The 14,641-nt window shown below is 36.9% G+C and overlaps 1 protein-coding gene across 3 annotated transcripts in view; it reads right to left on the reverse strand.

Annotated features, from left to right (window-relative positions):
- The window catches only part of SESTD1 (SEC14 and spectrin domain containing 1), a 128,114-nt gene that overhangs the window by 74,279 nt on the left and 39,194 nt on the right, over positions 1 to 14,641 (reverse strand). For all 3 annotated transcript variants that reach the window (XM_049887560.1, XM_049887561.1, XM_049887562.1), the window contains exons 2-3: positions 5,887 to 5,966; positions 2,997 to 3,105 (exon numbers count right to left, since the gene is read on the reverse strand). In XM_049887560.1, coding sequence (XP_049743517.1) covers positions 2,997 to 3,105; positions 5,887 to 5,966 — 189 coding nt within the window. The remainder of the gene's footprint in view (positions 1 to 2,996; positions 3,106 to 5,886; positions 5,967 to 14,641) is intronic.

Raw genomic sequence — 14,641 nt, forward strand, 5'->3', positions numbered from 1 at the left:
CTTCTGAGTTGTCTGGAGATGCTCACAGCTAAGAGGAATTGTAACAGCAGGAGGCTGAGAAACACAAGCAAGTTACACAGAAATGCAGGAATACTAGAAATGGAAAAACATTTCTAACATACTAAGCCTGACCTGATAGGGTAAACTTAAGAACAGTTCTGGGATTAGATAAATGCATAAAAATGGAAGAAGGCAAATAAAGCACAATGTTAACTGTAGACTCTAAGTGGTGGGTATATGGGTATTTACTGTTCAATTCTTTCAACTTTTCTGTATATTTGAAAATTTTCATAAATGTTGGGGGGGGATAATTTAAAAGCAGTTCCGAATAGTGGAAAGATTGGTTCTCAAGATTACACCAAATAAACTACTCTCCAGAGTTGTGCTAAACAGCTCAAAAAAAGACACTCTAGCTCTGTAATGCAATGGCAAGTACTGATATAAAGCTCGCAGCCAGGTTTTTAAACATCAGGGTTATAGGACATTGATAGAAGAAATCCAATTCAGAGTTTTCACAAATATGTGGGAGAGCAAAACTTTAGCAAAACCATTATGAAAGATAAACAAATCACCCAAGTATCTATTTAGCCTTGCTAGAATAAGTCCTTTCATCTCACTTCCATTTATGTCTTCTCTAGAGCTGGCAGGTATGTGGATGTATGCAGAGGCTGAATTACAGTGTAGCTAGCATGCATGTGAAATTACAATGCAGTAGCATCATACGTAAATACTTATGAGCAAGAGAGAATTTAAACAGTGCATGCTATTTTGCCCTTCATTCTACTTACTGGCTTGCCATCCCAGAGTCAACATGAGACAGGAGGCATGAATCTGCTGGTTCCTTAACCTGCCTCAGTTACCCAGTGCCTCTTTCAATGTGAGTATCCTGCTGATCTGAGTGTCATTCTAATATATAAAAATACACATTTTCTTAAAACAAACGTAATCACAGAAAGTGAAAAAAACTACGTCTCCCAGAACTCAGCCTCAATGACACATTCCCATGCTGGAGGAAAATTCAGCATGTTCCTGGAAAGATAGCATTTAAGTCTCTAATCCTCTTTAGGCATTTGTGATTTTTGCATTTCATTCTAACTTCAGAACCTTATTTCACATAAGATACACGTGGACTGTTAATTTGTACTGTAATTTGTTAATTTGAAGTATGGCAAAGCTCTGGACTTGTGCCAGGAATTGTAGATTCTAGTCTCAGTTCTACTACTAACTAGCTATTTGACCCTGGCAAGTAACTCTAACTTCTGACCTCAATTCCCTGAGCTACAAAATAAGACAGTTGGTTCAGATTGGTCATTAAGTTTCTCGATACGTTTAACAATCTATAAATCCATGAATACTTGTTCCAAAATTTGTTAGCCACAAGTCTGGCTAGTATCGGTTACCTAAAAAGCAGCTTGTTATCTACCGTATTTTTACACAAATAACGTGAGCCTTCAACGCTGGTTTGCCAACCATGCCCTCCCCCCATGAGGCATTTTTTAAGTGCACTATACTAATTTTTTACAGCCAAAAAAAAAAAAAAAAAAAAATGGCATAGGAGTGCTTGTGAAAACACCTCACGGGGGGAGGGCGCAGTTGGCAAACAAACACAGAGGGCTGACGTTAGTTGAGTAAAATACGGCAATGGTAAATAACACAGATCAACAATCAGCAGCTCGCAGGATTAAACAAGGTCATTTAATATTAATACATGGACTCTGAGATCCGATAATTTGCCTCTATAGAAAGTGAAAAAATAAGCTTTACTTTATGATCTCTATCTTTCCAATATTGAAAATATAATCAGCAATAAAATCATTAGATCACAGTAATAAAGTAGTTTTGATTAAAATCAGTTGTTTTAAAATATCTTTACCTTGTATTCTGCAAGGTGATTTAAATAAAATAAGTTTCTGTTAATAAACTGCAGGTAAAGGAAAAGGATACAAAGAATTGCTCTAACTAAAATGTTTAAAATGCACTATCTGGAGCTTAAGGGCATTCTTACAAGAATCAGTTTTGCTTTTTCTACCTCTATATTTTACAAGGAAACCCTGGTGGAGTAGTGGTTAAGTGCTACGGCTGCTAACCAAAGGGTTGGCAGTTTGAATCCACCAGACGCTCCTTGGAAACTCTGTGGGGTGGTTCTATACATATGAGTCGGAATCGACTCAACAGCACTGGGTTTGGCTTTTTGGTTTTCATATTTTACAAACACACAAAAATTCTGCCCTCTTTCCCATGCTTTACTGCAGTGGTTTGCAAATCTGGCTCTATATTAGAATTATTTGGAAAGCTTAAACATTTTGGAAAAATTCTAATGAGCAGGCCTCCAAGAACAACTAGATCAGGATGTCTAGGGGTAGATGCCCAGACATCAGAATTTTGAAAAAGGTCTCCAGATGACTGTAATGGTCTGTCAGGCTTGAGCTCCCAAATGGCACTTAAGGAGAGGAAGCTGAGGGGCTTTTTTTGTTTTTGTTGTTGCCGAAGTGATGAGTAGACCTGACTAAACAGGAAAGCTTATGTTTTATCTTCACCCAAGAAACGTGAAAATTAAAATTTTAAGGATCTTTGGGTTAAAATGTAATTTTTTTAAATAAAAATATATTTTTTAAAACTCCTAGTAGCTTCCAGTCTATATTAGAATCTGTAGATATATTTATACTTATACAGTGAAATAAGTACATAAATAAAAGCTTTCTACTGAAGTAACATCACGGACTTTTCTAAAGTTGCATGGTATACAGATGCTTCATCTTTTTTTCCTGAAAAGTTGAGAGTATGAGCATTTTAAAAATTGTATCATATTAAGTGCATCAAGACAGCATAAACTATTTTATCTGCTGTGGTATTGGTATTAATTCTAATGCCTTTAATTTTAAATTCACTGCTAATAAAAGCAGGTAAGGTAGCTTTATCGCTTTAACAGTAGAAAGAATCATTAGTAAATGAATGAAAACATATCGAAATTTAAGAAAAGACACCTTTAGAGTCACCTTGGAATGCTGAGTAGATAGTCTAAGGTGACACTCAGTTCATCCATATTTGTCTGTTCCAGGCATAATGGGATTGTCAGAATGAGGCCACTTCGTCTGTCCTTTCCTCCTATTAAAGAAAAAAGAAGTAAATTTAAAATGCCACAGACATTAAAGCATCTATGAATAATACATATCTGTATCCAATGTTACTTAAGCAATTACAGATTTAAAACATCAGTAAAAAAGAACAGCTATGTATTTTATATATTATTAATGTTTATAGTAGCATAAGACAGTCACAGAAAATTTAGAAAAAATAAAAGGATAAAATATAGCTGCGAATTCTTCACCCAAACACAGCAATTGTAATTTTGTTTAATTTCCTTTCATTTAGTCTGATGCTTAATGCAATCAATTCATCAAATACCTGTTGTGTGCCCAGTACAATAAGCACTTACAGGTAAAATAAAACAAATGGTTTTACTGCAGGTTAAGGAATTTCCAATCATCTACCAAGTAAGAAAAGCTAAGCTGTAAGTCATAAGAAATAGTGAGTTTATTTGCTAAACTGTGTTGTACAGAACATATTATAAAGTATTATAAAAAGAATTTAGAAAATCATAAGAACTGTGATAAATATGAAAGTTCCACAGAAAAATTAAGACTTAAAAAAAAATGAGTAGAATTTGTATTAAGCAAGTCAAAGGAGGCATTCTGTGATGAAGAATGATCTGAGTAACTTGGAAAGGTCAGATAAGCTTGTTTTGTTCGTGAGTCAATGCTCTGCCACATGGAGAAGATTGTATGGTAATGGGTATTGAAGCCTGAAAGCCAGGTAACAGAACACTTACATTTCATATATGTTCAAGTCCCCTTCAATCTGCCATAAGCATTAAAAACTTAACTAATACTTTGGTGCACAAATGGCTTCTTTGTAAGGTCCCTATATACTTGGCTTTCAGATGGAAGCCCATCTTCTGACCCAACTGACATTTACAGCAATCTCAGAAGCTTAAAAACCAGCAAATACTGAACGGAATGATTCTATACAATTTCCAGGAAGCTCTCATTAAAAACTGAAAGGTGACAAGTGTGTGCGGGGTGGTGGGTGGGGGAGGAGGAACTCCTATCAATGAAAAAACGTGAATGCAATTCATGAAGTTATCTTCTGCCTCCTATTAGGTTAACCATTTAATTGTTGATATCCAACCAATGTGTTTAGCCTCAAAATGGTAATTTCATATGGTTTAACTTAATAATCAATAGTGACTTCAATTGCGTTCGGTTTTTGTTTAGAATACAGGTTTTATGTTTTTTTTAAATGGCTCACACAAGTGGTCTTCAAACAGTACCCCCTGAATGATTTAGTTGGTATGAAAAAACTTTCTATTAAAAAATTTTTAAATTACTGGCTTAAATAATCAATGGTCAAGAGAGGAAGTCAAGAGGGGTGGGCTAAGAGTTGTTTCATTTACTCTTCAAAATGTCTAAGTTTTAGCTATGCATAAACCAAATCCACATAAAGGTTCATACCTGGACTGCAGACTTTGGCCCTCTGTAGGACTGTCTTCAGAGAATGAGTTTAACATTCAGGACTACATTTAATTTCATTCCCTCAGCTTTTGCTAAGGGACAATAAAATAATCACCAGTGCAAAACTGAAAGGGGTAGAAGCCAAGAGGAAAAAAAACTTTCAAGATAGGTATGGCCAACAAGTAAAATGCTGCATAGATAAGTGCTGTAGGACTCAAAAATGTCACTGATAAAAATGATGAAAGAATAACAATATCCACTATAGCAATGGTATGGGAAAACTGGCATTTTCAGGGAGAAAGGTAAACTGAAAAAATCTTAGAGGGCAATGTGACAAAACCCAACCAATTTAAATGCACATTCTCTTTAATGACTTCCCCTAACAGGAATCTATACTGGTGAACTTGTACACAATGCACAAAGCTATAGACAAGAATGTTTACTACAGCACCAGTCCCACTAGAAAACAACGGGAAAATTTAAGTGTCTACTGATAAGGGAAGAAGCAAAAAAAATTAAGAATTATTAAATAAGGAAATGATATTAGTGGAATTTAATTTCTTATTTTATCCTTTACAGCTTATACCATGTCCATTTACAGACAGAAATATTTTTCAAAAATGACATTAGTAGCGTAAATATTAAAACAATTCTGATAAGACTCAGAGAGAATCAGAAAAAAACAGATAAGCTTATGAGTAACACTAGTTAGGTGAGGCCACAGTACCTATTCTCAAGCAAGTGCAGATTCATTCAATGATCCAAGATTCCAGAAAATTCTACACCCAATGTACCATACCACTGCTCTCACACTAGCAAAATATTTCACTGATTCTCCTTGACTCTTCGTAGCTGATACAGTCTTTAGATTAATAACTGAAGCTAAATTCAAGCCTGTGTAATCAATTTCAAACAGTGATAAGTGAGAGCAATGGATACTTTTTATAGCTCCTTCAGCATAGTGAAACTTTCTCATAGGGCAATGCAAGAAAAAAACTAGGAGACAGGTTATCATAAAACCTAACTACATTTCAGAAACAAGTATTCAGATGTCAGTTAGCAATTATTCTTGTCCTGTATTAATTATTGCACTGTTATATAAAAAACAAAACATCATAACATCTACCTTGTGTTATCACTTTAATCAAATTACAGGACAGAATAAAAACTGCCCTGCCAAGTGCCAACAGTGACTGTTATTAGTTTGTACAACTATCCATGAAAGTTAAAAAATGTCTCAGAAATACCTTTTAAACAAAACCTTCGTAGGAAAAAAAAACAAATGCATTTCTGTCAAACTTATCAAAGAAGAAAAATTAAAACAAAATTATGTACATAAGAAACACTTCCAATTTTAAGGAAAACAAAAACATACCTGAAAGAAAGGCTAGTTTTTTCTTCAGAATGGGTAATATTACTGAGGCCTCCATTTCACTCCAATAAACTTCCTCACTTCTGAAAACACAGAAAGTTAAATGTCAACTGTAAGATAACAATTACTGTATTCTACAAAATACACACTTAACCCAGGGTTTCTCAACCTTGGAACTACTGACATTTTGAGCAGAAGTAGGAAGCTGGGCTGTGCACTGTAGTATGTTCGGCAGCACTCCTGGCTTCTACCCACTAGTATCAGCACCCTGACCCCTTGTGACAACCAAAATGTCTCCAGGTATTGCCAAATGTCCTGTGGTTGGCAAAATTCCTCCCAGTTGAGAACCAGTGGAATAACTGAAATGTTTTTCAGAGCAACACTCTTAGGCTAGAACAGTGCCTGGTAAATGACTTAATATATTATTTGTTTAATTAAGGAATAAATGAATGAATGAATCTTCTCTCAATTGCCTGCTTATTAATTCCATATGTCTGGTTCTTTCAGTTCCCTATTAAATGGTGTTCTCCGATTTCTCACATTTTTGCTCTACCATAACACATGTTAATACGTTTATCCTCATGTTTACCTCAATCTGCTTCCTACTACAGTGTTTCGGTTTTTGCTCCTACTGTTAAAATTGTCTCCATCTCTCCACATTTTAGTTTTAAATTCTTTAGAGAAAAATCTGACTATCCCAGTTCATTGTTTTGTACCAAGCCATAACTCACTGTTCTTGGTTCAGTTTTTCAGAGTCCACTCAGCCACAGTCAAGGGCAATGGGTAAACACAAAAAAAAGACTATACAGCAAGAGCTAAGGGCGAAGTAGTTTCCCCTAAAAGGCTGGCATTACAAAAACTGGCCAGCCCAGTATACTACCGAAATAAGATTTAAAGAAAAACAGGACTTTTAAAAACAAAACAAAGATTCAATCATACTATCCTCCCATACGTATTTTCAGGAGCCCTGGTGGCACAGTGGTTAAAGCACTCAGCTGCTAACCAAAAGGTTGGCAGTCTGAGCCCACCAGCTGCTGAGCAGGAGAAAGGTGTGGCAGTCTGCTTCCATAAAGATTACAGCCTTGGAAACGCTATTAGGCAGTTCTACTCTGTCCTATAGTGGTCACTACAAATCGTAATCAACTTGACAGCACTGGGTTTGGTTTTTATAATTAATTTCATGTCTGAAAGAGCACCCTCCATCACATTTTATCCTCTCCTTCCCTGGTGGTGCAGTGGTTAAGAGCCACGGCTGCTAACCAAAACATTGGTAGTTTGAATCCACCAGCTGTTCCCTGGACACCCTATGGGGCACTTGGGAACCCTATGGGGCACTCTGTCCTATTGGGTCACTATGAGTCGGCATCAACTCAATGCCAATGGGTTTGTTTTGGTCCCATCTCACATCCATGCATCATCACAACATAGTGACAGTTCCTTGGGAAAGTTCCTAAATGAAACTGTATTTAGTGCCAGCATATTCTCTTGAAAGCTATTTTCCAGCAGAGCAGAAAATGTGACTCTTTATAGGAATATGTATCACTTATTCTGCAAACTTCTACTGTGAACCTACCCCATTTCAGCGATTGTGCTACCAAGCTAGAGTTGAAAACTCAAGTCATAACCCTGACTGATTTAAAAAAAAAGATCTTAAAAAAAAAAAGCCCAAATATTAAAGAAGAAAAATACAGTTTTAATATTTGTCAGATAATGGCTAATTAAGCAAAGCTAATTAAACAAGTTTATTATTTTACAGCTTTTGTGTATTAAAAGACCACTGTTTGTACTGTTTACGAAGAAAACAAGCTGTCAAACAATATGATCTATTCTTTTCAAGTTTTATTTCTTGGATATTTGCATTTTTGTTCTATGTTACTCAGGCTAACAGACAAGTAGTAGGAATCAGGAGGAAAAAACTCATGCTTTACATCTTTAATCTGAAAACAGTACTGTTTCATGTTTCCAGATCACTTACCCTAGGGTTTCTAACATTATCACAACCACCTGAATGCAGCACTTTGAAGGGCAACCATAGGACTCCCATGTGCATACTTTTCTCTCAGAGCAACTCCTCCCAGCATCCTTCTACCGGGATAGCCTCCCACAGACTCCAGCAGCTATACAAGTTGCCAGGTGCTGGAAAGGCAGGTTGGTGATGGTGGTGGATGGACATCAACGGGTGCTATCACGGTCAGCCACTAGAGGGCAGCAGAGGATGCGTTCAGCAGCAGGAAAAGAGAACTGCTGGTCTTTTAATCAAGACTGGGCAAATTACACTTCATAAGAGATTGTAATTGATGATATGAGTGGGTGCACTGGAACTCCTCTCTCAATAAGTATAAATCAACAGTTTATTTGGGAAATTCAGTTAGGTTCTGCAACGCGCATTTTTTTAACCCCCAGTGAAAACACATCAGGATAGTCCAAGGCTAACTAAATCATCTCTAAAAAGCCAACATCATGTAGACATGTAACGGCAGTCAACAAAATCAGAATGTAGGCTCCTAGGCCTTGTATTTCCAGAAGAAATATTGTAACTGTCCTTAAGTTCTGGTTAAAAATACTTTCAACTGTTGTCAGTGAAATAACCAATTTGAGCAAACACATAGGTCCTCACTATTAACCTTACTGGGTTCATCACTTCACATATCCATATATAACAGTAAGCAGAAATAAGTAAACATTACTCAATTTTAGGATAATACATCAGTGAAGCAGATCACCAGTTGAAAATCTACCTAATTTTTGTGTCATTGCATATACCCATGTATGATTATTAATCTGGTTTTATAATATTGACAGCTCTAAATTAAAGAATAACAATCCTTTTAGATAGATTTAAAATGAAAATGACAAAAGAGTGGCTAACTTTGACCACAACACAGATATACTTAAAAGTGTAATTCCTCTAAATAAAACTGAAACCTCAATACCGCCATGTAATACCGTTTTACAGTATGGACCAGGGCCTGGTTTATTCAATGAAGGAGAAAGGCAGGAGAAAGATTTTGAGATTTCGAGTTTTCTATGAAAATATCCATAACGTACCTTGAAGGACAAGAATTCTATTTTAAGGAGGATTAAGGACACTAACAGCATTTAATACTGTATTTAGATTTCAAAAATCCCCATTAAATTAAAAACTCTATTCAAAAACTATAATATGAGCAAGTATCCCTAGACTGGAGCCCTGGTGGCAGTGATTAAGAGCTCAGGCTGCTAATCAAAAGGTCGGCAGTTTGAATCCACCAGATGCTCCTTGGAAGCCCTATGGGGCAGTGCTACTCTGTTCTATAGGGTCGCTATGAGTTGGAATCGACTCAACAGTAAAGGGTTTGGGTTTTTTTTTTTTTTTGTTTATCCCTAGACCAGCCCTGCCTTTTTCTGCAGAAGCCACTGGCATTGATATGTACAGAGTCAGAAGCAGAGTGAAGTCAGTTCCCTAAGCGTTTCCCCACCCCTCTAGCTATTTGCTACCAAGCCCTTAAAAAAAAAAAACAAAAAAAAACCCTTTGCTGTTGAGTCAATTCCGACTCATAGCAACACTGCCCCATAGAGTTTCCAAGGAGTCCTTGGTGGATTCTAACTGCCAACCTTTTGGTTAGCAGCCGTAGCACCTAACCACCACACCACCACGGTTACCAAGCCCTTAGCGGCTACAAATCCTCATTTTTTTAGGTATAGCTTCAAAAATCCCTTAACTACATGAATTTTTCAAATCTTCAGCTCTTGTCCATGTTAGTGTATTGCTAAATCCTCAGTTGTTTGGATGCCTCTTCACCAATACTGGGGTCAAACCCAGTGCCATCGAGTCGATTCTGACTCATAGCGACCCTATAGGACAGAGCAGAACTGCCCCCATAGAGTTTCCAAGGAGCACCTGGCGGATTCGAACTGCTGACCCTTGGTTAGCAGCTGTAGCACTTAACCACTACGCCACCAGGGTTTCCATAATACTGGGGTAGTGATAGGAAAAAAGAACACTACTTTACAGAAGTGAATCACAGGGCATTCAAGGTTGAGTAAAAACATTCCTGGCATTCCCAGGTGTAGAGCATCCCATGGCAGAGCCTCCTTATCTACTGCCAGAGCTCTTTGAGATGAGCCCTCTACCTTCAGGTCTTGTGCTGAGCTCCAGAAACCTAAACCACACACTTTCTTCTCCAGAGCAGGCATGTATCCACCTAGCTCACCTGGCTGGGTAGGTCTCCCTCCATCACCAAAAGAGGAGGGTCCAGCCACTATAACTTCCATCATCTAATTTCTAGATCCCAACCCCTCTTCTCCTGCTGTAGGTGTCTCCTGCCCTTCTCTTCAACTCAGAATTTCTTTGGGGCCATCACCAAACCTTCTGTCTCAACCTTCACCTTAGAAAGAAATATTCTTCCTCTATCCTCAGCAAAAACATGCATTCCTTTCACTGAGCTGAGCTTCCACTAAATCCAATATTCCAGATATATAAGATTCTACTGGATTTTAACAGATTCACATGTATTACAGGGTCCCAAATTCCAAATTGACCCATAACCCACCCACCCATTGCCATTGAGTCAACTCTGACTCACAGCGACTGTACAGGACTGAGTAGAGCTGCTCCACAGGGTTTCCAAGGAGTGGCTGGTGGATTTGAACCCCTGACCTTTTGGTTAGCAGCCAGGCTCTTAACCACTGCACCACCAAGGCTCCAAATAACTGACATACAAATTAATTCTTAGCATCCAATTGTTTATATGTTGGATACCACATATATACAGAAGAATACCAACCTTCGAATGAAATAAGACAAACTGAGTAACAAACTGAGATTTTGGCACTACTCAGTTTTGTTTTGTTTTTGTTGTTGTCTATATAGTATAAATATTTGGTATGTACCAAATACCACAGTGGTAAAAAGTAAAAAATAGTTTAAAAAATATTTTTAAAGTTTTAAGTTAACTGAAAGATGGAAAAGGTCCAAAAAATGGGAACTATTTATTATATTACCAAGGCAGAAAGAATAAGTGGAACATGTGAAAGAAGAACTTTCCATGAGACTAAAAGTTCTATTTAAAAGAAGATAATGTCATTTACGTATTGTTTAACAGTAATTTTATCCTATTTTAAACCCATTGCCATTGAGTCAATCCTGACTCATAGCAACCCCATAAGACAGAGTAGAACTGCCCCATAGAGTTTCCAAGGAGTGCCTGGCGGATTCGAACTGCCGACCCTTTGGTCAGCAGCCATAGCACTTAACCACTACTGAGGGTTAAATGAGCTAATGCATGCATAGTGTTTAGTGTGCTCCCAAGATGGTGGGCACTCAGTAAATGCCATTTGTTACTACTAGCTAAATTTTTCCTCCTCTACTAATTACTAGTTTACTATCACTGACTCTCCACAGAGGTCACAGCCAAAATATTCTCACTAAGGCCTTCCTGGCCCAACAGACTAAAATGGTCACGACCTTATTACAAATAATAACACTTAACATATACTGGCACTATTTATGTTCCAAAAATATTTTATTTCATCCTCAGAACAACCACATACAATTCTACTAATATCCTCATTTTTCTGATAAGAAAACCAAGGCACCTTAATCTGCCCAAGTCAAACAGAAAACAACGGATTTAGAAATCACAGACTTGAAGCCTTAGAGTTCATCTATATACCTTTTCATTTTCCAGATAAGGAAGCTGAGATTTGGAGCTTTTGATTCACCCTCCTAAGTTCTCATAGCAAGTGAGTAACAACAAAATCCAGGCTTCTAAAACCCTGTCCAGCGCTTTACTCCACCATGTTGCCACATAATAAAATCAAAATTAAAAATACATGAATAATAGCAGAGAACCATTATCTTATACATGTCAATCATTTTGAAAAATAGTGAGCATGTCCACATAAAAACTTGTATGTGAATGCTCACAGCAGTATTATGCATAACAGCCAAAAAGTGGAAACAACACAACCTAAATGTCCATCAACTGCTGAAGGGATAAACAAAATGTGGTATATCCATACAATGGAATATTATTCAGCAATAAAAAGGAATCAAGTACAGATACAAGCTAAAACATGGACGGGCCTTAAATACATTACACTAAGTGAAAGAGGCCAGTCACATAAGACCATATATTATATGATTCCACTTATATGAAATGTCCAGAACAAGCAAATCCATAGAGACAAAGTAGATTAGTGGCTGTCTAAGGCTGGGGTGGCTATGAGGAGTGACTGCTAATGGGCATGAGGTTTCTGTTTTGGGTGACAGAAATGTTGTAACAACCAGACTGCAGTGATGGTTGTACAATTCCATAAATATACTAGAAATCACTGAACTGTGCATCTAAATTGGATGAATTTTATGATATGTAAAATCTACCCCAATAAAGCTGTCAAAAAATAATAAAATAAATAACAGAATTGCCAGTTTTATAAATCAGAAAAATCTGGAAGAAAATGATGTGCATTTTAGGCATCAAAAAAACAAAATCTAAAAATACGTAACCAATATGTTCCAAAAGTCTATAAAAATGAATTGCATATGCTGAGCAATTTATCCCCCTTACTTCCCCAATAATTAGAACATACTGGTATGAAAGAACTTCAGCTACAAAGACAAAGCAATATTTGTCAAGACTGTACACTCTGGATGGGATAAAGCATTAAGAAAGTAGACTACGTGGAGGGAACAAAGGAGAGCATAAGCAATAGTGTTAATATCACTTTCATGTGCCCAGACTGTCCAAACTTCACATTGGTTGAAATAAACTGGTACTAACCCAATAGCTTTTTATTATAAAAATTATAAATAAAGGTCCTATCCCTTACAGTATCTCAGAGTTTTTCTACCAACACACATAAAGACATCCAAGAGTTGATTAAAGGTTAACCGTTTATTCCTTTCAACGGTATTATATGTTTAAATGCCAATCAAGCTTGCTTTTGAGAAATGTATAAAATGTGCCTTTGAATGAAAAAACACTAAGATCGTTCTGTATTCCCTAGAATTAGATATTGAGAGTACCGTTGAATGCATAATATTTTGACACATCACCTACACTAAAAGGAGGGAGCTTAATTATCTATTTTCTTATACTTCCAAATAAAAATTACGAAAATAATAATGACATTACCGAGCATGTGCTATGGTCACTATTTAAAACACTTTCCATGTACCACTTCATTTATAACTTAACAATCCTATGAAGTTAGAACTATTATTCCCACCATTTAACAGCTGAAGAAGCCAAGGTTTAAGTGAGATGAAGAGAGGTTAACCGGTCCGAGTAGAAAAGCTGGCATTTAACCTAAGGTTGTCTGAGTCTCCACGGCCCTTCGCTTATGTCCCAAGTATACTTCCTCTGATGTGCTAGGTTGATTAATGTAATAGCTTTATTGTAATACAAATAGTAAAGGTCTTTACTGTTGTTTGTTAGTTCATGAAGTCAATTCCAACTAAGGGGCAACCCCAAACCATTTGTGCCACCTAGGAACTTCGTAAGGAGTTAAGCACTTGGCTGCTAACCAAAAGGGTAGTAGTTCAAACCCACCAGCCACTCCATGGGAGAAAGATGAGACACTGCGCTTTCATAAAGAATTACAGCCTCGCACCCTGCTCAAAACTGAAGCCACTCCCAAAGTCCACCTTTCAGCCAACATTAGGAAAAAAAAAAAAAAAAAAAATTAGACAAGCCTATAAAACAAACAATAACACACGTGAGGAACGTGCTTCTTAATTCAATCAAGTATACAAGCCCAAATGGGCAACACCTGCCCAAAATCAACAAGAGGAAGGCAGGAAGGGACAGGAAAACTGGGCGAATGGACACAGAGAACCCAGGGTGGAAAGCGAAAGGGGAAGAGAGGTGACACAATGCGGGGATTATAATCAATGTCACAAAACAACTTGCGCACACATTTTTGAGTGGGAAACTAATTTGCGCTGTAAATTTTCACCTAAAGCACAATAAAACTAAAAAAAAGAAGAAAGCCTTATATACACACACAAAAGAAAAAGATTTAGGGCCTTGGAAACCCTATGGGGCAGTTCTACTTTGTCCTAAAGGATTGCTAGGAGTCGGAATCGACTTAATGGCAATGAGTGTGGGTTTTTTGTTTGTTTTGTTTTAGGGACCTTGGAAAGGTCCTTAAAAAGAATTGTTTTTTAAAGATAGGATACTAAGGTCATTTTTTTTAATAGTCCTTTAACTTTTACTGGCATATAATTTAATATCTATAAATAAAATGATGCCTGGAATTTGCTTTAATAATGGGGAGGTGATATACATGAAATAGAACTCATCACCTGTTGGTAACTATTGAAAGTGGATGATGGGAGTGGTTCATTTTAATCTCCTCTCTGCCTTTGTATATGTTTGAAAATGTCCATGATAAAATTTAAAAAGAATAAATCGTTAAATATATCAATACTGTAAAAGACAGCTATAATCCTTTAAAAAAAAAAAGTTTGTAGACTTAGCAATATTTTATTTCAAAATCTCAAGACAAGGCAGGTAACAGATTATACATTCTCTTAAAATATTCTCACATTCACTTTCACACTCTAAAGTGAGAAAGATCTGATTATTTGCTTCCTATTTAAGCCTGCGGAGGAGGGAGGGGACCGATTCTCATAAATGAAATAGCCAGAAGATAAGTAAGGAGCAGGCAAGCAGGCAGAATCCCAGCTTCTGCCTCTTTGTTGGCACTGGAGAATTTTGTTGCCGGTCTCCTTAGGCCTTTCTGACTTTGTGACTGCAGTCATTTTCTCAGC

The sequence above is a fragment of the Elephas maximus genome, chromosome 6 (genome assembly GCF_024166365.1).
Source record: "Elephas maximus indicus isolate mEleMax1 chromosome 6, mEleMax1 primary haplotype, whole genome shotgun sequence".
Taxonomy (NCBI): domain Eukaryota; kingdom Metazoa; phylum Chordata; class Mammalia; order Proboscidea; family Elephantidae; genus Elephas; species Elephas maximus.